Source organism: Xenopus laevis, chromosome 2S (assembly GCF_017654675.1).
Source record: "Xenopus laevis strain J_2021 chromosome 2S, Xenopus_laevis_v10.1, whole genome shotgun sequence".
In the NCBI taxonomy this organism is placed as follows: Eukaryota; Metazoa; Chordata; class Amphibia; order Anura; family Pipidae; genus Xenopus; species Xenopus laevis.
In genome coordinates this window covers 40202524-40224520 of record NC_054374.1, presented here as the reverse complement: position 1 = coordinate 40224520, position 21997 = coordinate 40202524, and the positions used below count along the sequence as shown (strand labels likewise).

Sequence of the window (21997 nt, the reverse complement as noted above, 5' to 3'; positions counted from 1 at the left end):
TGATTATGATTCCTTACAAAAAAACTTTTCATTGTGGCTGCTTCTAAAGGACAGATTTTAATGAAGAACTAAAGGTAAAAGCACTAAGTAAGCCAGATTCGGGTAACTGGAATCAGTTGGGAGTCTACCAAATTGGTAACCCCCTGTGATTACCTTTACCTTAAGTTTAAAACATTGGAAGATGTTTCCTTCCCATTTTTCCCATTCAAACAACATGTACAGAGCAAAGGACCACCATACCCTATATATGGCCATCCATATAATTCCAATTCATCCTGTATAGACTTTAAACATCTCAACCCCACAAAAATCTCCTCTAGCTAAAAGGAATAAGTAGTACACATTGAAGATGCAACCTCCTCTCATCCACCATTGTGCTACAACAAGGAGATCTGTCAAAGCCGTAGGGGGATTTCTTTAAGCCAGGCTAATGAATTTACTTTATATTAGGATAATTTGCTGCACCATTAATTATGCCATTTTGTATTTCTAAGCAGTCATGCATGCTCATTTTCCCATAGTTAGTTACATAGACTTACAACTGACCATTTTGCTGTCACTGGAAGAGTGAATCATTTCCCCATCCAGATCTAATTCATATTAATATGCATGATATGCAGAGATTTAGAGAAACTGTTTATCTTTCACATTAGTCCCGGTCCAATTGAAGCTTATAACCAATGGTCCCTACATATATAGAACATACATTAGGCTAGTTAGTATTAAAAACAACATTGCATCATCTACTTATAAGATGTCTGAAGCAAGAAAATTCATGCTTATATTCACTTTTGTAATTGTTTCATCTTTTCTATTTTACTGGACAAATCGAAGATGTCAAAAACACAAATAATGTTACTTGGCAAAGAAACTTTATATGAGTTCCCCCCCTACCTTGAATTTCACAGGGGGAAAATGGTGTGGGAAAGGATATGTCAGTTATCCGCACTCACCTTCCTCTGAGTGTGTTCATTCACCCGCTGGTAAGAATCTTCTAGTTCTTTTTTGGAATGTTCCATGTCAACAAGGGCTTCGCGTGCCATGGTCACTTGCTTTGTTACTTCAGCATTCTAGTAATGAAAGAAACAAATAAGGAAACATCCTGGATTAATAGATTTTGGATATATATGAGAGGTATCGTGTTATGCCAAAAAGATCATAGCTTGAAAAAAAACATGGCCAGATTCCACTGTGATGTGCCCAGCGAAACAAGCAAATTTGTGCATCAATGATGCAGTAAAAATGCACATTGCAGCCTATATTCTCCATTTTGTTTCTGTGCCTACTACTAGAAATTACCTCAGCAAATGTGCACATTCCCTAAGCTATCCATGCTTCACAAATACAAGAACATTTTCTACATAAGCCCAGCAGAATGAGGTCCTGTCAAAAACAGGGTACACAAATATCACAAGAACGTGTAGGAGAATCAGAGAATTGGTCATGAGCCAGAATAATTTTAAAATCAGGGCACAGTTAAAGCAAATGTTAAATTATTCAGTCCTTGGCTAGTATATTTGTGTGTAATTCAGTGCAATACAAAGTACCTTCCTCAGGAGTTCTGCATGGCTCTGCACAAGTTCAGCATATTTCTCCTTCAGTTTTGTGTAGCGCTGCTCATTAGCAATAGACTTTCCTGTAATGTACAAGAAGTGAAAGTCACATATTTTATTCCTCAGTTACTGTTCATACACACTTCTCTACCAATGCCACCTGACAATTATTTTATTACATATTTGTTACAGTTTATATTGGTTGCATTTTTATATTTTACACAATACAGTGTATTTGCTTCACTTCTGCAACGCTTTTTAATTTTTTATTGCTAAAGCTATGAACTTTTCCCACCTTATTACACATCAGCAAGACCCCTTAGGTATTAGGGCCCCTTTCAGTATTAACGTTTAAGCAGAGAAGGCAGTAAGTTTAATAATATAGGTTACTACTACTACTTTGCTGAAGTTTCAGTAAATATAATTTAGTGGCCTCTTACGCTCTATCTCAGTCAAACTCTTTTGTGCTTTCTCTGTATCCTCTCTTTTCCTTTTTAGATCCTCCAACTCTGTGCGCAGAAATTCATTCTCATCCACTGCCTGTTCTCTGAGGTGCTTCTGCTCAGCTAATTCTGCCTCCAGCTCTTGAATCCGCCCTTTAAGGTTAGTGACCAAGCGATGGTTCTGAAACAGATATCAACTTCCAAAAATCAATTTTTTTCTTTATAAACTCTTTTCAGGACATGACCCCTGCAGATATGAGCTTTAATGCATTTGCACACCTGTTTATTACTAAATCTTTCCTGGTTATATCTGCTTGGTAATAATTCTTGACGTTTGTTATACAGGTATGGGATCCGTTATCCAGAAAGCTCCAAATTACAGGAAGGGCATCTCTTATAGACTCCATTTTATCCAAATAATCAAAATTTCTAAAAATGACTTTCGCTTTCTCTGTAGTAATAAAATAGTACCTTGTACTTAATCCAGACTAAAATATAAGCTAAACAACTCAGAAACCACAAATAATAAAAAATGAAAACCAATTGCAAATTGTATCAGAATATCACTCTCTACATCAAACTAAAAGTTAACTCAGTGGTGAACAACCCCTTTAAGGGTCACTGATTGTACAGATAAGGGACATGTTATCCAGAATGCTTGGGACCTGGGGTTTTCTTCATAAGGGGTCTTTCTGTAATGTGGTTCTCCATGCCTTAAATCTACTTAAATATCATTTAAACATTCAATTATACCCAATAGGCTGGTATTGCCTCCAACAATGATCAATTGTAATAAAATAGTACCTTGTACTTAATCCAGACTGGATTAAGTACAAGGTACTATTTTATTACAATTGATCATTGTTGGAGGCAATACCAGCCTATTGGGTATAATTGAATGTTTGGACTATTTTAGTCTGGATTAAGTACAAGGTACTATTTTATTACAATTGATCATTGTTGGAGGCAATACCAGCCTATTGGGTATAATTGAATGTTTAAATGATATTTAAGTAGATTTAAGGCATGGAGAACCACATTACAGAAAGACCCCTTATGAAGAAAACCCCAGGTCCCAAGCATTCTGGATAACATGTCCCTTATCTGTACAATCAGTGACCCTTAAAGGGGTTGTTCACCACTGAGTTAACTTTTAGTTTGATGTAGAGAGTGATATTCTGATACAATTTGCAATTGGTTTTCATTTTTTATTATTTGTGGTTTCTGAGTTGTTTAGCTTATTATTCACCAACTATCCAGTTTGAAATGTCATCTGTTCACCTTTGAGTTAACTTTTAGTATGATGTAGAGAGTGAAATTCAGATACAATTTGCAATTGGTTTTCATTTTTTATTATTTGTGGTTTTTGAGTTGTTTAGCTTATTATTCACCAATTATCCAGTTTGCAATTTCATCAATCTGGTTGCTAGGGTCCAAATTATCATAGCTACCGTGCATTGATTTGAATAAGAGATTGAAATATGAATAGGAGAGGCTTTTTAGATGGGATCAGTGACCACAATTTCAAAGCTGGAAAGAGTCAGAAGATGAAGAAGACAAATAATTGAAAAAAACTATATATGTACACACAAAGTTTTCTACTCCAGAAAGAAAAAGTTAAATCCCCATGGTTTTCATTAATTTGCACACAACAGTACAGAAGACACTTTTCCTACAATACAATGTACCACCCTGCATGTGATCTTATTTAGTAAAGTGGCTTACCTCTGATTTGAAGTTTCCCAGTTCATCTCTTAGCATTGCAATTTCTTTGTACAGCTGTTCTATAAGGTGGTCTCTGTGAAACACAACAGCTGGTTAGGGACTAATAGGCAGAATTTCAGATCTACAGATGCAATGCATCAATAAAGAATTACATCATGGAATTTTACGGTGGTTGCCAGTACCTCAGAAGTACAATGAGGCCAGACAGTTGCAGCCATCAGGGCCTACCCATGTGTCAGCTGTAATTATATGTCTTTGTGTATCCATATGCTTTTTTCCCCAACAGCTGTCCATATATGTGGCTGCATACACGGGAGTATTGATGCTTATCTGATTTCATTTAACTTAACATCATAAACATCCAGACAGGGGCCATGGAGGGACATTTGTCAATCATCAGAGCACACATGGTTGCTTCCAATCATACAGTAAACCACCTTGTGTAGAACACCTCCTTTGTTGGAACCATGAATACATGACCAAATACAATTTTTGTTTCATTAGTTTAACTAGGTTTTCTTCATCTACTTCATCTACTTTTAGGACTTGTTTGAAAATCAGATGATGTTTTAGGTCACATTCATATAAAAATATGGAAAATGTTAGGGTTAGGGTTAAAGCTTTCAAGCCCCACTGCATTGGTGTGCAGAGAACATTAGCTGATTTTATGAATACATGTCTGAGTTTAGGCATTCTCCATAAAGAACAAAAACAACAGTACAGTTTTGAGGGGGTTGATGCATATTTTGCAGTAGAAAAATCTAATTGGCAAAAATGTAAGTCCTAATTCACTTCAGAAATTCACCAATAATGGAAAAATGACATAAACCAAAAGCCACATTTTCCTCATGGAACTGAATCTGGGCCATTGTATTCAATTTAAAAAGTTTTGCGTGCAGTTTGGCTGATTTGGGAAATGTGAGGGATCATTTACCGTATATACTCGTGTATAAGCCGACCCGTGTATAAGCCGAGGTACCTAATTTACCTAAGAAAACTGGAAAAATGTATTGACTCGTGTATAAGCCTAGGTCATTTAAGCCTGGTGAGATTGTCATTGTTATTACTTTTTTGTTTGCTCTTTCAAATAGTAATAATGGAAAAGCTATTAGAACTAAACCATTATTAATTTCAGTTCAAATATCATTATCAATGACTTTGTCATTAAACTGCAAAGTGGGTGCTTTATATCTTACAGCCACTTACTTAGCTATAATGATGATCAGCAATTAAATGAAATAATGAAACTGGAAATCACTTTTGGGTATTGCTAGGAATGTGTGAATAGCCTGTGATTATATTGATTTCGGATGTGCAAATCAGGCCAGTTTGCCAGCAAATCATGCTAAAAGCAGATCTAGCTTGAGTGACACAAAATTGGCAAAAATGTCATGATTAGCAAAACAGCGACAACTGATGCAATTTCAAAACTGTGGGCATCTACTTTTCACTAATTACCGTAATTAATGATCCCTCTGTCACTGGAAAGTCTCACACAGTTTGCTATTAGTGATGGGCGCGTCCTTCCCTGCCTGTCTGTGACTGACTGTGTCGCCGCCCGGAGCAGGTCCAGGAGCTCCGGGCGGCGCGTCCTTCCCTGCCGGCGTTCGCTCCCAAAATGGCGGCGCCCATGGCCGCCACGTATTATATGTATTATACTTTGAGCCTAAATGGCCGCTAAATGGCCGCCACGTATTATATGTATTATACTTTGAGCCTATGGTGAGTTAAGAACTGGTCCCAGCAAGCAGATATAGACTATTATGGTTTCCTTTGAGTCTGTGGAATCTGGTATGTCTGTGCAAAAATAAAATTATTTTATATTTATTTCTGGATAGCATTTATGCAACTTTTTTCCATAAACCCAACTGAATGAGGTCATAAAAAAATGAAAAGTAAAACTTCAATACACACAGATGTTCATTTTACACATCAAAATGGCGGCGCCCATGGCCGCCACGTGGGTAGCGGCCGGCGCCGCTACCCACGTGGCGGCCATGGGCGCCGCCATTTTGGGAGCGAACGCCGGCAGGGAAGGACGCGCCGCCCGGAGCTCCTGGACCTGCTCCGGGCGGCGACACAGTCAGTCACAGACAGTCCTGCTGGGGCCGCGGAAGGAGGTATGACCCGCGTATAAGCCGAGTTTGAGTTTTTCAGCACATTTTGGGTGCTGAAAAACTCGGCTTATACGCGAGTATATACGGTAAGTGTTGCCTGTTGTGTACAAGTTGAATTCATGAGCAATTGAAGTACACACGTATGTCATACCAGTGCTTCATCCATTTCTTTTATAGGTGCAATTTAGTTACCAAGGAACTTGAGGAACTTGGCTATCCCGACATATTTTGCGCTGAGATGCCAATAAATATCACAAATAATAATAGCATATTTATCTTTCGGTGTGTGCCACTTACGGTTTGCATATGGTCTTGATACTCATAAAAGCATATATAAAGTATCACAATAATAAACGTGGACTCATTGAGCTTCTGATATTTGGTGCAAAATTCTATTGTGGCTTGCAAACTTACACTGGAATTCTAGGAACACATGCTGATTTTTGCACTTTACACTCCTTTAGTAAACAAGACCTATGATGTGTGCCAGATTAATCCAGTATTTGGCTGTCAAGACAAACAAATAAGGACAGAATAATAAGCAGTGGGGGGCACTGAGACATATGGGGCAAATTCACTAAGGCGCGAAGCGCCGAACGCTAGCGTTAATTCGCTAGCATTTGGCATTTTCGCTACTGCGCAAATTCACTAACGAACGCTGGCGTAGTTTCGCTAGTGTTACTTCGCAACCTTACGCAAATCTTCGCTAGCGACGAAACTACGCAAATTCACTAACTTGCGCAGTGTAGTGAACGCTACCTTTTACGCTAGACTTCCTTCGCCACCTCAGACCTGGTGAAGCGCAATAGAGTAGATAAGGATTGTTTCAAAAAAAGTCAAAATTTTTTCTAAGTCCCAAAAAACGCTGGCGTGTTTTCTACATGATGGCTGATAGGCTGAAAAAGATCTAAAATTTTTTGGGGCTCCCCTTCCTCCCCCCTACATTTCCTGACTCATGGCAACTTACCTAGACAGTGGGCACATGTGTAGGGCAAAATAAAATTTTTATTTGCAGATTTGAAGGTTTTCTAGGCATTTGTAGTGCAGATACGTGTTCCTCCATTGAAATTTGAATTTCGCGCCGTATGCAAATTAGCCTTTGCTAGCGCAACTTCGCGCCTGGCGCAACTTCGCATCTTAGTGAATTTGCCCCATAGAGAGGAATTTTTGGGATGTGTAAAATGAACATCTGTGTGTATTGAAGTTTTACTTTTCATTTTTTTATGACCTCATTCAGTTGGGTTTATGGAAAAAAGTTGCATAAATGCTATCCAGAAATAAATATAAAATAATTTTATTTTTGCACAGACATACCAGATTCCACAGACTCAAAGGAAACCATAATAGTCTATATCTGCTTGCTGGGACCAGTTCTTAACTCACCATAGGCTCAAAGTATAATACAACCCCTTCTTCACATTGTTCCATTGTGAATGATGAGATTCTGGAACATGAAGTCTCTCTACTTTCCAGAGAATCTATGCACCACCCATTAATGAAGAGGGACCTTACGTCCCAGAATCCTTACTTCATAATGGAACAAGGTGAGGAAGGGGTTGCATTACACTGCAAGCTAAAGGGGAGTGGAAGATTGGTCCATTGATGCAGTTTCAGGTACATCTGTGTAAAAAATATATTTATTTTTTGAAATTTTTAAAATAAATATAACTGAATGAGCGCATATAAAATGGGTATATTTAAAACTGCAAGTAGATTGGACAGATATGTGTGTGTGCATAAACACTAGACATGTCAGAATCTAAAAATATATATAAAACTGGTAGCATTTAACTGTTCTTGTTTATTTGGACAAACAGCAACAGTAAATTAGCTATAATATTTTTTTGTATTTTAATATACATACTTGTCATCCCTGCGCATGCCATTCTGGTTGCTGAAGTTAAAAGGGTCACTGCTGAAAGAGCTGCCAAATATATCATCAAATGTATTTTCAGACAGACTCTGGAACAAAAACAGAAAACAGTTTGAAGGGTTTTCCATGTTAGGCTAAGGCCACACTAGGCGATAGCGCCGCGATTTGACTCGCGGCGACTTTTCGCCGCGACTTTTAAGCCGCAATCGCTGGGGAAACTTTTGCGCTGGCGTCTATGGGGAATCGCGAAAAATCGCCAGCGTAAAAACACACGCGGCGATCTTTTTTCTATTGTCGCTCGAAATCGCCTAGCGAGGCAATTTCGAGCGACAGTAGAGAAAAGATCGCCGCGTGTGTTTTTACGCTGGCGATTTTTCGCGATTCCCCATAGACGCCAGCGCTATCGCCTAGTGTGGCCTTAGCCTTAGGCATAAACATGCAACTACTACTTCCTGAGAATGAGCAGAGGCAAAGGAATTCACATGGCTAATGAAAACATGCACAAAAGCTTACAAAAAAAAAAAAGCTTCCAGCTCCTCTCTAGAGCACATCAGGAGAGCCACCATCCAAATTCATCCATGGCTTCAGAAAATCCACCACAGGCTGCTGAAAATTAGAGTGAAGCATACCCACTTAATTATAGGAATACTAAACAATACAAATAGGTCTCACACCCCTTTCTAAAGACTATTAGCTCTTTTTTGAGCAAAGCCTTTCCCCTACTGACTTTGAACACTTTAGTTACATAGTTAAATCAGGTTGAAAAAAGACAAAGTCCATTAAGTTCAACCCCTCCGAATGAAACCCAGCATCCATACATACATCCATACATACATACGCTGACAATGACCCCTCCATACCTTCACATAAATTATATATTCCCATATCTATACTAACTATAAAATTTAGTATCACAATGGGCTTTGATATGTCTTTCCAAGAAACTATACGAATGCAACAGTAAGATGTCATTTGGGCAGAGTTACTAAAGGGCGAATTGTCGCCAGTGACCGTTTCGCACCAATCGCTGCACTTCACCAAGAGCAAATGCGCTCAGACTATGCTAATTCACTAAAATGCAGAGTTTCTTCATGGGCGCTGAGTGTAATGTGAGCATTTGATAGTAAAGATGTGCTAGCTTTCATTACTACCTAGAGAAACTTCGCTAGGGATCTTACGCTCAAGTCAATTTGCATAGTGCAGGAAATTTGAAGTTGTATGGACGTCTTTATATTAAATGTTGGTGCCTATACTTACAAATTCCACTTTTTAAAACACATGTCCAGGGAACCTTAATAAAGACAATAGAGTTATTCTAATGCCCTACACATGTGGCCACTGTAAAATTAATGTCCCATGTGTTTGCTAATGTATGGGGGAAACCGGTTACCCAAAAAAAAATTTCAGTTAGGTCTTTTGCAGGCTTTTAGGCTGAAAAAAGGAAAAGACGCCAGTGTTTTTTGGACTTTGATGCATTTTCAGCTCACAGAATATAATGTGACAGAAGATTGAGGAAGATCTAGCTATTTTAATGCACTTCGTCTGTTCTGAGGTGGTGAAGGCAACTCTGGCGAAATAGGAAACATTCAGTAAAAATCCGCATTTTATTGAATTTGAAGAGTAGCATCTGTTAACCAAAGCGAAAAGTTGCCTGATGATAGAGTGTGAATGACCATAGCGACGGTCTGTTCACTAGAGAATTGGCGCCTGCGTCTGTAAATTGGCGATGTCCCTGCGGGTGCCAATGCTGGCGAAAAGTCACTAGCGTTAGCCACTTCGTCCTTTAGTAAATCGACCCCATTGTTTGTAGATGTTAGCTGTTATGTATTGTTTTTGTATCCCCTTAAGCTGGCCATGGACGCAAAGATCTGATCATACAAATTGAGGATTCATACGATTTTCGGACCGTGTGTGAAGAGTCCTGACATTTTTCGTCTGGCGGAGATCAGTCGTTTGGTCGATCGGACAGGTTACAAGATTTCTGTCGGCTGCAGGTAATATCTCTGCATGTATTGCTGATCTTACGATTATCAGAGGGAGACTGTCACCAGCTTTTGTCGGACATAACTTTCATACGATTGCTGTCAGGGGGAGAACATCGGCTGATCTGTTCTTTTGTACTTTTTGATCGGAATGGTTAGTGGCAGGTCGGGAGATGGGAAAGTCCGATCGTATGTCTATGGCCAGCTTTAGTGACCCACGATGTCTGACAGCCTAAACATGTACTTTCACCAAACCTACTGTTTCCATGTAACCTTTCTGTTCACTACTCAACTAATTTTTCATTCTGATATCACTTGTCAGAGTGCTCGAAATAAACAAGCAAATCAAAATGCATGCCCTTGTCACAAAACCTGAAATAGTCTGTTCATATTTTGACAGGAAGCAAGTATATCAGCAAGTATATTGTCCCATGTTAGCCAGAAATGATCTGGTGCAAAGTGCAGAGTGCAGCATCAGGAGGGGAGCAGGTCATAAGGACAGGAAATGTTTTAAAAATTAGACACAAATACCAACTGGCTACAAACATTGTCTTACTGTACATTCTCCTCTGACAATGAACTTACTGGAAACACTATGGGGTTCTAGGGGCTTAGCTCTCCTGAACGGTGATTCTCTAAGTGCCAGTCTCATACAGGCCTGATGGCATGATGGGTGATCGTGGCTTTCATTGGGAAATGTAATAAAATGTGCAAAGTTTCCTGCTTGTCTAATCACCTATAGTAACCAATCATCAGAGAGTTCTTAATAGTTGTCTGTTTAAAAGCAAATACCTGTTTTTTTGTTTTGCTACGGCCTATTGCACCTGTGCAAATGTTTTTTATTACATAAGAGGGTTGGCCTCAGTATTATCAGTTTTATCGGTACGGTGTAGCTTAAGGCTTTCATCAACATCCTAACCACTGATATTTTTATGTAAGGAGTATAGTGGTATCCATTCCATCAATAATATTTAACATATACACTTATAAGGGATATACTAAGCAACTGTATATACCTAACAAGGTGTTTCTATGTTGTCCATCTTTGTGAGTTTCCACTAGAGGACTGACAGTTTCCTCCCACACTATAACAAAATATACGGGCAGGTTAACTTGTTCCCCAAGACATGGCCCACCACTGTGTTTGGGTTGTATAAATGAAATGCTTACCTTAAATTATAGTCTCCAGAAAGGCAGGGACTGACTGCATAATGTGTTAAAGCTATAAATAAAATAAATAATAACGATTCTCACCTGATGTGATAATGTATCCATCCCTACAAGATCTTCTGTCTCTATTAGGCTCTCACTGTCAGGAGGTGAGTTTTCACTTGGTATCAGAACCACAGGACTAATGTGCTCAGACAGTGCTGAAGCCCGCAAAAAGTTTGGCGGATTCTAAGAAATAATATCGAATTGTATCAACCAGACGGATGTAATTATCACATCTACAACTTATAACTCTGCCTATAGTAAAACAATATGTGTGTATGTCAAACCTTGAAAGTCAAATGAGATCGACAAAAGCTAGAAAACCTTTAATCTTATGCAATGGACTTATTGTACCAGACTAGTGGCACAGCGGTCTTATCACATATATGATTAACATCTTCAGAGTTGTTTCCAGTACTGCCCCATTCTTCTGATTTTGCTAGATCCTCTCCCTGAAGTCGGCAACACTTCACATGCTATGCTACATAGGTTGCTATAGAGAAGTTATGCATCGGCACATTTGCATTCAAAGTGGCAAACGTGCCAAGTTATTCCCTTTATTTATATTTCATGGCTAAATGATATCATGGTCTTACATGGCTAGATTGTGCTAGAAGGTTTCTATATATTATATACATTATATATTGCTGCCCAGTAATCTTTGGGTTGGATCAATATAAGCCAATGCCTAAAATAGTCATATTTAGATAAATCAGTTCATGCAAATAAACTGGATACAACTCCAGAGGTCTACTGCTGGCTATCGTGTAACTTTATAATAAAAAGACATATTTTTCTCTTTCAGTCTGAGGAAGTTTTAGCATGGAAAACAAAATCTATATCTAGATTCTTACCTCTGGTAGTTTGGGAATCTGTAAAAGGCGTTTGAAATATTGCAGGTTACTTGAACGGTAAAACAAATCTTTTAATCTGAATAGTGAGAGGAAAAATATTTATTATTAAAATGTCCTTTTGTGCTCTCATTGGAAATACATCAGCAAAAGGAAAAAGAAAATCAGTAGGCATAACATAACTCATGTAAATTATTGTTTAAAAATTATTGAAATTAACACAGTGATGTGAGACTGTGCTTGGTTATTTGTGGAGGGGCAATTCTGTATGTTTTGCAGCCCACTGAGCAGAAAATTATGTATATGGAAAAATGCAAAAAGACCTCTAGTGTCAGTGCTAAAATACAGAGCCAGAAACTTAACTTATCCGTGCTACAGACAGTTAAGTCATCTGAGGAAATCTGTTTGTCTTCTTGTCACTTTTTGTTTTTTTATTGTGTGTTGTGTGCCTGGTGTCTAGTAAGTCAGCACCACTACTGCAGGGCTGTGAATATAGTGAAAGTACAACTGTAATCTATACATTACTAAATAATAGTCTAGGCAAATTAAAGTGAACTGTGATAAAGGCATCTGTGTTAAACCATGTTATATATAAGGAGTACCAACTAGATTAAACCCCCCAAGAGTGGCCTGTAGCCATGTGACTGACAATAGTTGAGTATTTGCCCTTTTTTCACAATCAAAGTTGAAATATGTACAAACTGGTAAATATCTGGGTCTTAAAATAGTCCAGCAAAAACAAAAAACGTTTTTTGTGGGGGAAGGGTCTGGTGCAAACTGTCCCCCCAGACAGCAACCTCCTACCCATGGTTCACTCACTTTCTGCCAACTGCCTCAAGTTTAAGGTAGCAACAGGGCCTGGGGAGTGGAGACTACGGGGTCTGCTGTATTCTAGTTACACCAATGGGTCATAATATTAAAATAGTTATGAGCAGTAGGACAACAAAAGTCATTCTACATTGTGGTTGTTATACTGCTAGCATAAAAGAATGATATTCTTTAAAGGTCACCAATAGTATATTATCTTTTCCTACCCTGGCAAAATATGGCCTTGGATACCAGCACTCAACTGATTTAAGCCATTATTTTTTTCACTTCATTAACTTTCAACTTACAGTACATAGTAAGTAACCATCCTTATCACTCCCAGATGCTGAAAAGTGCTGCATGTTTAAGCATATTAATCAAGTGCCCCAAGCTAACATGCACATGCCAGATGCACCATTTTGCACAGGGGAAAGCTGCATAGAATCTGCATTTAAAGTGGCTTGGGGAACCGTCACCCAAAAAAATTATTCCAAATCCTATTTTATCATGTTAGTCACTTTAATTACACTGTATAAATTATTAGAATCTTGTTTCCATTGGTCTGAGAATTCATAACTATAGCAATCAGGCAGGAGCCATTTTGTGGTCATTAAGGCAAGCCTTCCTTCATCTCAAAATCTTGTTTGTGCACCAGAATGGGAGACCTGATGTCCATCCCCATGCCCTGACTACACAATTAAATGGTTAAGAGAACTGAGGGAATGTGGCGAGAGCAGTGACAACTAGGAAGTGCATAAAACATAGAGTAGGGCAGACAATATTTGATAGCTGAGATTTTTAAATGAGTTTACAACAGCTATGAACACGTTAATAAAAAAAAAGAATTTGGATTTCTTGTTTGATTTGAAAAGCTCTTTAATTATACAGCTTTTTATGTCTGGGTGACAAGTCTACTTTAAGTTAATTACTTTTAAAAGCACAGTACTGTCTCCAAGAACTGGACTGCAAGTGTCCACAGTGTTTAACTTGAATTGAGTACCAAAAGGTTGCAATTTAATCAAGCGTTTCAGTTTCCTTCCTTGTGATTAACAATTCACCCCCACTAGCAGGATTAGCCATTACTTACTTCTGGAACTGTTCCATGAAGCGATCTCGATGTCCCTGTAAGGTGTCTGTTGGAAGGCCTACAAATTGAAAAATGTCATTAAGATATTTAGTCCCATGCATACTTCCTTAATGGCAGCATTTATTTTAATTTCGGCTGCGAATGCAATTGTTAACTTGCATGTTTAAAGGAAAAAAAATTCACAGAAGTCACAGTGAGTGCTTAGAGTGATAACTACCAAATGATAAAGTTGTATTACTATAACTTTAAAAAAGGCCTGCATTATTTTTTTCCAAAATCCAACTAACCCAGTTATGGATAGGAACGTCAGTATTATTTAAATTAGGTGCATACATAGAAACCTTTCTTTGTGGTTCACAATTTATGTGAGCAGGCGCCCTAACTTGTATGTGGATGAACAAAATGACAAATTAAGGGATGATTTATTACGTCTGAATTCAAATTTTTGCAGTGATTACAACTTTTTGTGCTAAAACTCCTGAATTCAAATTATGCAAATACTTTTATACACAGAATTTATGAAGCACAAAAACTTGAATATGAAACTTTGATATTTAAAAGCAGCAGAGTTCAGGTAAGTCAATGGAAGTTGTCTATGGCAAATTTAAAGGTTTTTTTTTTTTCAGTGCAAGTTTTTTGAAATTGTGGATCTATTAAAAGCAATAAATAGTGCAAAAATTCTAGGTAATCAATTTTTTTTCACAAATATATTCAAACTAATTTTCTCTATATGGATTTTTTAATAAATAGGTAAACCTTTGAATTTGATAAAAGTTTAAATTTATTCAACATGACGCAAATTCAGATTCTGATAAACAGGCCCTCCCATAAAATAATTATTTGCACCATACTGTATATCTCCTGCATTTTGCCCTTCGAAAATTCCTCTGGTACCCAAGGGGCCAATTCTACTTAAGTCTGAACATTAGACCACACAGAAAGCAGACTACATGGCCTAAATACCCTGATTTGTTTTATAGACACAAGCTGAGATATAGTTAATGCCGAAGAAGTTAATATTGATTATAAAGATGTCTGAAAATTACCGGAAGGAATTTGCTTGTTGGTAAAAGTGAACAAAAGCCGCAAAGGCTGTGATTTATTCGCCATGGAGAACGTAGGGTAACACAGGGGAAAAAACCACACCAATGACCGTACTACCCAATTGCCTAGAGGCTCAAATCTCGGAACTTGGGTGAAGAACATCACATAAACCTGGTCAATAAGTCGCTCAGCGGAACATAAAAATAGTGCCGGGTACACCTGCTACCCATAGGCTTGTGGGGTACTCCTGCTACCCCATAGGTATACGGGTGCCACTCTGGGGGACAGGGAGAACTAGTAAGAAGAGAAAAGAAGAGAAAAAAAAGAGAAAAAAGAGAAAAAGGAATAAAACAAGAAAAGGGTAAAAGCAATGTCTGTGTATGCAGACAGAATACTGTGTAAGATGTTCGGTAGAGAGTGGTACAGTTAGTGCAGACCCGAGGGCCTGTTCCGAAAGAGTCAATACATAGCAAATATATACAATTATAGCTAATAAGTCTATATATATAGGGGCACTAGACCCCAACCTAACAGGCCCAGGATATAAGCTATGGGTTTTATCAACATGCTATAACAGCACTATCCAAGACCGGGAGGGGAGACCTGAAAGTAAATGATTATATAAAGCAACCAAGAGGAAGCGTTTCATTAAGTCCACGAGGGGCTACTGTGTCCAATTTGAAAATCCATCGTGCTTCCATCCTTAGTAGTGCTAAGTCTCTGTCGCCACCTCTGTCCAGGGTGGGTTGATGGTCAATGGCCATGCATCTAAGAGTCGGTAGTGAGTGACCTTTGACTAAAAAGTGTTTCGCCACTGGTTGCTGTGCTTTTCCTTCCTTCAAGGCTTTGCTGATAGCAGATCTGTGATTTGCAATCCGTTCTTTTAGAGTGGTGCTGGTCTTTCTTACATAGTACAAACCACACGGACAAGTTATGAAGTACACTACAAAAGAAGATGAACAGCTCAGGCGGTGTAGAATCTTGTATCTTTTTCCTGTGTGTGGATGGGGAAAATCAGGGCCAGTAAGCAGGCTGCGGCATGTCAAGCAATTCGGGCATTTAAAACACCCCAGTTTCTTTTGGCCAGTTAACCAGTTAGACTCAGTGCGGGAAGCACGAAAAAAGTCTGTACGAACAAGCAGGTCTCTGAGGTTCCTATCACGTCTATATCCCACCATGGGTTTGGGCATGTGGTGGAAAGTCAGTGAGTCGTCCATGTTAAGCATGGGCCAGTGGTTGTTAATAATTGTATTTAGGTTTAGGGATGATTTGGAATACATAGTAGAGAAAACTAATGGTGCATCCTTTTCTTTTTTAGTGTTTTTTACCGTCAGAAGGTCAGCCTGTGTAAATTTCAGTGCTCGTTCGAGTTGTTGGCATAGTAGATGCTCAGAGTATCCTCTCTGTAGGAATCGCTCAAACATTTCTCTTAGCTGGGTTATGGCAGTGGTTCGTGAACTGTTGTTTCTTATTACTCTGAGAAACTGTGAGTAGGGAATACCCCTAATCGTAGCCGGGGGATGGTTGCTGCTTGCTTGTAGAATAGAATTGCGGTCAGTGGGTTTTCTGAACAATCGGGTACCGATATTGAAGTTTTCTAGGTAGATATTTAGGTCAAGAAAGTCAATATTGTTGTTACTGCAGTTTATCGTGAGTTTGATAGGAGAATCAAGGCTGTTAAGGTGCTGGTGGAAGCAGTGCAGTTCTTCCTCTGTTCCAGTCCAGATCAGGAAGAGATCGTCTATATAACGGAAATAGGTCAGTATAGAATTCCCCAAGAGTGGATAGATGTAAGATGTTTCAAATTCAAACATAAATAAGTTGGCATATGAGGGTGCGAGGGGGCTACCCATAGCTGTCCCTGCCAACTGTAGATAGAATGATTTCTCAAATCTGAAAAAATTCCTTGTAAGAGTCAATTCCAATAGTTGGAGGAGGAATTCAATGGGGGGTGTGTGTGGTGGGTCAGACAATAGGGCTTTGCGGCATGCCCAAATTCCTTGCGTGTGTGGTATCACAGTGTATAAGCTCTTAACGTCCATTGTCACCAGCAAGCTTGTGGGGGGAAGATCATGTAGCTCAGAAAGACGTTTAATCACATGCCTAGAGTCCTGTGTGTATGAGTCCATATTGTGGACAAATGGTTGTAAGAAGTGGTCAATGTAAGTAGCTACAGGGTGAAATAGAGACCCTATAGCCGAAATAATAGGTCTTCAATTTAAGTACACATATACTCTCCCCTGGAGAGATTTCCCTGTTGTCTAAAGGCCTCTCCTATATCCCAAGCAACAAACATAATACTTTGGACACACTGATTGATGTCCACAAATTCCAACGTAAACTAAAGCTCAGAGAATACTTCAAGGACTCCCCTTCTCAACCGCCAACACCCTTCAAAAACAAAAGCTCCTTCGAGCCACCAAATACCCCGGCCCCCATCAAAACCTTCGGCAACATACTCAACAGGGAAGTCAGAAATATGAAGGACTCCTCTCCTGCCACTAATAACTTGTCCCAATCCGAGCGTAACGCCATTAAAACATTGAAGGATGATACTGACTTGGTCATACGCCCTGCGGACAAGGGGGGTGCCATTGTCCTTTTGGACTACACATTTTACAGAAAAGAACTTCTTGAGCAACTGGCAGACAACAACACGTACAAACTTCTTGATGGGGATCCCACTGTTAAATTCAAAAAGGAACTGGACTCCCTACTTATATTGGCCAAAGAGGCGGGATTGTTGGATCAGAACACATATCGCTTCCTGACCACACCATTTCCCCGGACTCCCATTATATACACCTTACCGAAGATCCACAAGTCCCTTTCCTCCCCACCAGGAAGAACTATTATTTCGGCTATAGGGTCTCTATTTCACCCTGTAGCTACTTACATTGACCACTTCTTACAACCATTTGTCCACAATATGGACTCATACACACAGGACTCTAGGCATGTGATTAGACGTCTTTCTGAGCTACTTGATCTTCCCCCCACAAGCTTGCTGGTGACAATGGACGTTAAGAGCTTATACACTGTGATACCACACACGCAAGGAATTTGGGCATGCCGCAAAGCCCTATTGTCTGACCCACCACACACACCCCCCATTGAATTCCTCCTCCAACTATTGGAATTGACTCTTACAAGGAATTTTTTCAGATTTGAGAAATCATTCTATCTACAGTTGGCAGGGACAGCTATGGGTAGCCCCCTCGCACCCTCATATGCCAACTTATTTATGTTTGAATTTGAAACATCTTACATCTATCCACTCTTGGGGAATTCTATACTGACCTATTTCCGTTATATAGACGATCTCTTCCTGATCTGGACTGGAACAGAGGAAGAACTGCACTGCTTCCACCAGCACCTTAACAGCCTTGATTCTCCTATCAAACTCACGATAAACTGCAGTAACAACAATATTGACTTTCTTGACCTAAATATCTACCTAGAAAACTCCAATATCGGTACCCGATTGTTCAGAAAACCCACTGACCGCAATTCTATTCTACAAGCAAGCAGCAACCATCCCCCGGCTACGATTAGGGGTATTCCCTACTCACAGTTTCTCCGAGTAATAAGAAACAACAGTTCACGAACCACTGCCATAACCCAGCTAAGAGAAATGTTCGAGCGATTCCTACAGAGAGGATACTCTGAGCATCTACTATGCCAACAACTCGAACGAGCACTGAAATTTACACAGGCTGACCTTCTGACGGTAAAAAACACTAAAAAAGAAAAGGATGCACCATTGGTTTTCTCTACTATGTATTCCAAATCATCCCTAAACCTAAATACAATTATTAACAACCACTGGCCCATGCTTAACATGGACGACTCACTGACTTTCCACCACATGCCCAAACCCATGGTGGGATATAGACGTGATAGGAACCTCAGAGACCTGCTTGTTCGTACAGACTTTTTTCGTGCTTCCCGCACTGAGTCTAACTGGTTAACTGGCCAAAAGAAACTGGGGTGTTTTAAATGCCCGAATTGCTTGACATGCCGCAGCCTGCTTACTGGCCCTGATTTTCCCCATCCACACACAGGAAAAAGATACAAGATTCTACACCGCCTGAGCTGTTCATCTTCTTTTGTAGTGTACTTCATAACTTGTCCGTGTGGTTTGTACTATGTAGGAAAGACCAGCACCACTCTAAAAGAACGGATTGCAAATCACAGATCTGCTATCAGCAAAGCCTTGAAGGAAGGAAAAGCACAGCAACCAGTGGCGAAACACTTTTTAGTCAAAGGTCACTCACTACCGACTCTTAGATGCATGGCCATTGACCATCAACCCACCCTGGACAGAGGTGGCGACAGAGACTTAGCACTACTAAGGATGGAAGCACGATGGATTTTCAAATTGGACACAGTAGCCCCTCGTGGACTTAATGAAACGCTTCCTCTTGGTTGCTTTATATAATCATTTACTTTCAGGTCTCCCCTCCCGGTCTTGGATAGTGCTGTTATAGCATGTTGATAAAACCCATAGCTTATATCCTGGGCCTGTTAGGTTGGGGTCTAGTGCCCCTATATATATAGACTTATTAGCTATAATTGTATATATTTGCTATGTATTGACTCTTTCGGAACAGGCCCTCGGGTCTGCACTAACTGTACCACTCTCTACCGAACATCTTACACAGTATTCTGTCTGCATACACAGACATTGCTTTTACCCTTTTCTTGTTTTATTCCTTTTTCTCTTTTTTCTCTTTTTTTCTCTTCTTTTCTCTTCTTACTAGTTCTCCCTGTCCCCCAGAGTGGCACCCGTATACCTATGGGGTAGCAGGAGTACCCCACAAGCCTATGGGTAGCAGGTGTACCCGGCACTATTTTTATGTTCCGCTGAGCGACTTATTGACCAGGTTTATGTGATGTGCGTCACCCAAGTTCCGAGATTTGAGCCTCTAGGCAATTGGGCAGTACGGTCATTGGTGCGGTTTTTCCCCCTGTGTTACCCTACGTTCTCCATGGCGAAACCATCCCACACCGTGGGTGCTCTGTACTAACGGTGCACGGGTGATCTTGCCGCCTCAGCTATCCCTCTGCATTTTCAACCACAAGTGAGAGCGCTATGTAAACCGAGTCTAGCCCTCAGCGCTATGCGCAGAGGTACTGATATAGGCTCCGTGCGTGTCTGATCCAATTCTGTATGCAGCTTGGGTAAACAGCTGGGGTTGCGTAGCAACCAGGACGCATAGCCCACGTGATCCGCCTGGCGCTGCAGCGCCGCTGTCTCACCGCAATAGGAACGGAGGACGGGTGCGCCCTCGTTTTCTGGTCTCTTTCTCCTCCAAGTTTGCCGCAAGAGGTGCGCATTCAGGTAAGGGTGGTTGCTGGTGGGACAGGGAGTCTACTCTGGTCTTCTCTTTGTTCTATACTCACCTCACTTCTCACTTTTTCTTGTCACTGGGTTGCTAAGGCCCCTTAGCAACGGATATTTGGCGCCATTTTGGGTATTTAAAATGGCAGTCTGTGTTTGGCACTCTCACCCTGACGAAGATACCTGTGTGGTATCGAAACGTTGGTCCACTTTAATAAACCTTTATGATTGACATCTACTGACCCAAGCGTGATTGATTCTGGAGTGCCGTCACTGGAGGGATTCTATATATATATATATATATATATATATATATATATATATATATATATATATATATATATATATATATATATATGTTACAGCTTTTAAATATGAGACACAGTAGTATTTCAAAGCTGGGACAAGCAATATTGGTCCTGCTGTTATTGTGTCGTTTAATTCATTTGTTGAATTAACTTGCTTTTACAGCTGACTTGATTTTACATTAGTCTATCTTGACAGCAGTGGCACACAAATAAATGTACTATTTATTAGGTCAAGTAAAGCTTGACCTGATTTATGTACCCATCCAGTCCACGAGCAAGGCTGCTTCTCTTTTTTCCAGTTCTAGTTGTTAGTGAGGGTGGTTTAATTAGTTTTTTTTCTAGTTATATGGAGGTAATATCCAGGCAGGGACCAGAACTACTGCTCAAATAAGCGAGGTCTGTGGGATGCCCCTACTAATCATTTTTATTTATTATGTAGAGCTACAGCTTAGACACTTAGCAGTTGGTACTTTTTGTCTTGGCAGTCTGTTCTACAGAGTCTTGAGCTGAATACTTGTTATATGGTACTAAGACATAGCTACTGTATGTATGAGAATTATACAAATTATAGCCAGCTGTAATACTTGGTGATAACTCTGTTATGGTATAGGCATAGGAACACATACAATTTTTTGAGAATGGTTATAACTATCATCGCAGAATTACAGGAAAGGCCATTTATAGCTGGGATTAAAGTTATTCTGTTGGCAAAATGCAACTCTTAATAAATACATATTTTTTGCAGTTTTCAACACTTTGCCTCTGCCTATAATAGTATTCTTGCTCAAACTGGCATAAACAGACCTTATGCCAATTATTGGATCATAATATGAGCCTATATAAGCACAACCAGCCAGATATCTGGCTACAGGTGTTTGCCCCCATACAAGGCCCAAGAAGCTACACACTAAGTCTGAAGGTACGGAGTTGACAGCTAATATTGACCTGTGTCACTGTTAAGTGTGACTGCACAGATGTACCAACTGTAGCTCAATCACATCTGACCATTACTTTAGAACATTAAATAAAATAATAGTCTCTATACTCACAGGAGTGCAGTTTAAAGAGCAGCTTGACAGTGTAGTCATACAAATGGCTGCAATCCAGGATGACTTGTATTAGAGGTGACAGTCGGCACTGGCCAGCAGCAGTAACAGAGACCGAGCGTGACATGTCCAGAGATTTAAATACTGTGAGAACAACAAGATCAGAGAACACATGAGCTATGTACATAAGTACCCTTTTTTGTCAGAAGTAAATAGTTACCCACCACAATTAGGGAGTTCATTTTCTTATTTATATTAAACCTAGGCCTCTTGCAGTGTATAATGTTTTACTAAATTTGTAACAAAACTTGCCCTTTCTGACACACAATTATATTAGTGCAAAAAAGTCAGAAGTTTAGCACTATAAGCAACTCCAAAGAATTACACCCCATTTTATACTTACTGGAGAAGGGCTTTTGAACTGTAAATGCAGGTTAAACAGGCATACACAAATAAACTATGCTGACTAACAAATAGAATTTATTACAACAGCAATATAAATAAATGGGCTTCTGGCCAACAATACTTATAAAGTGCCTTTTATGCACCTAAGCTATTGATTTGCCTTCAGGTCACGGCATATAAGCCTGTGTTCAAATTACTAT

General features: G+C 39.6%; 1 protein-coding gene across 5 annotated transcripts in view; it reads right to left on the bottom strand.

The window, feature by feature from the left end:
• Window positions 1-21997, bottom strand: part of hip1.S (huntingtin interacting protein 1 S homeolog) — a 68556-nt gene that overhangs the window by 18841 nt on the left and 27718 nt on the right. For all 5 annotated transcript variants that reach the window (XR_005965778.1, XM_041583698.1, XM_041583697.1 and 2 more), the window contains 9 exons: window positions 21396-21536; window positions 13651-13708; window positions 11760-11835; window positions 10948-11091; window positions 7703-7800; window positions 3722-3794; window positions 1994-2177; window positions 1548-1636; window positions 954-1070 (listed from right to left, as the gene is read on the bottom strand). Coding sequence is in view for 4 of the 5 variants with exons in the window: in XM_041583698.1 (XP_041439632.1) it covers window positions 954-1070; window positions 1548-1636; window positions 1994-2177; window positions 3722-3794; window positions 7703-7800; window positions 10948-11091; window positions 11760-11835; window positions 13651-13708; window positions 21396-21536 (980 nt within the window). In the remaining variant the exon portion in view is untranslated. The remainder of the gene's footprint in view (window positions 1-953; window positions 1071-1547; window positions 1637-1993; window positions 2178-3721; window positions 3795-7702; window positions 7801-10947; window positions 11092-11759; window positions 11836-13650; window positions 13709-21395; window positions 21537-21997) is intronic.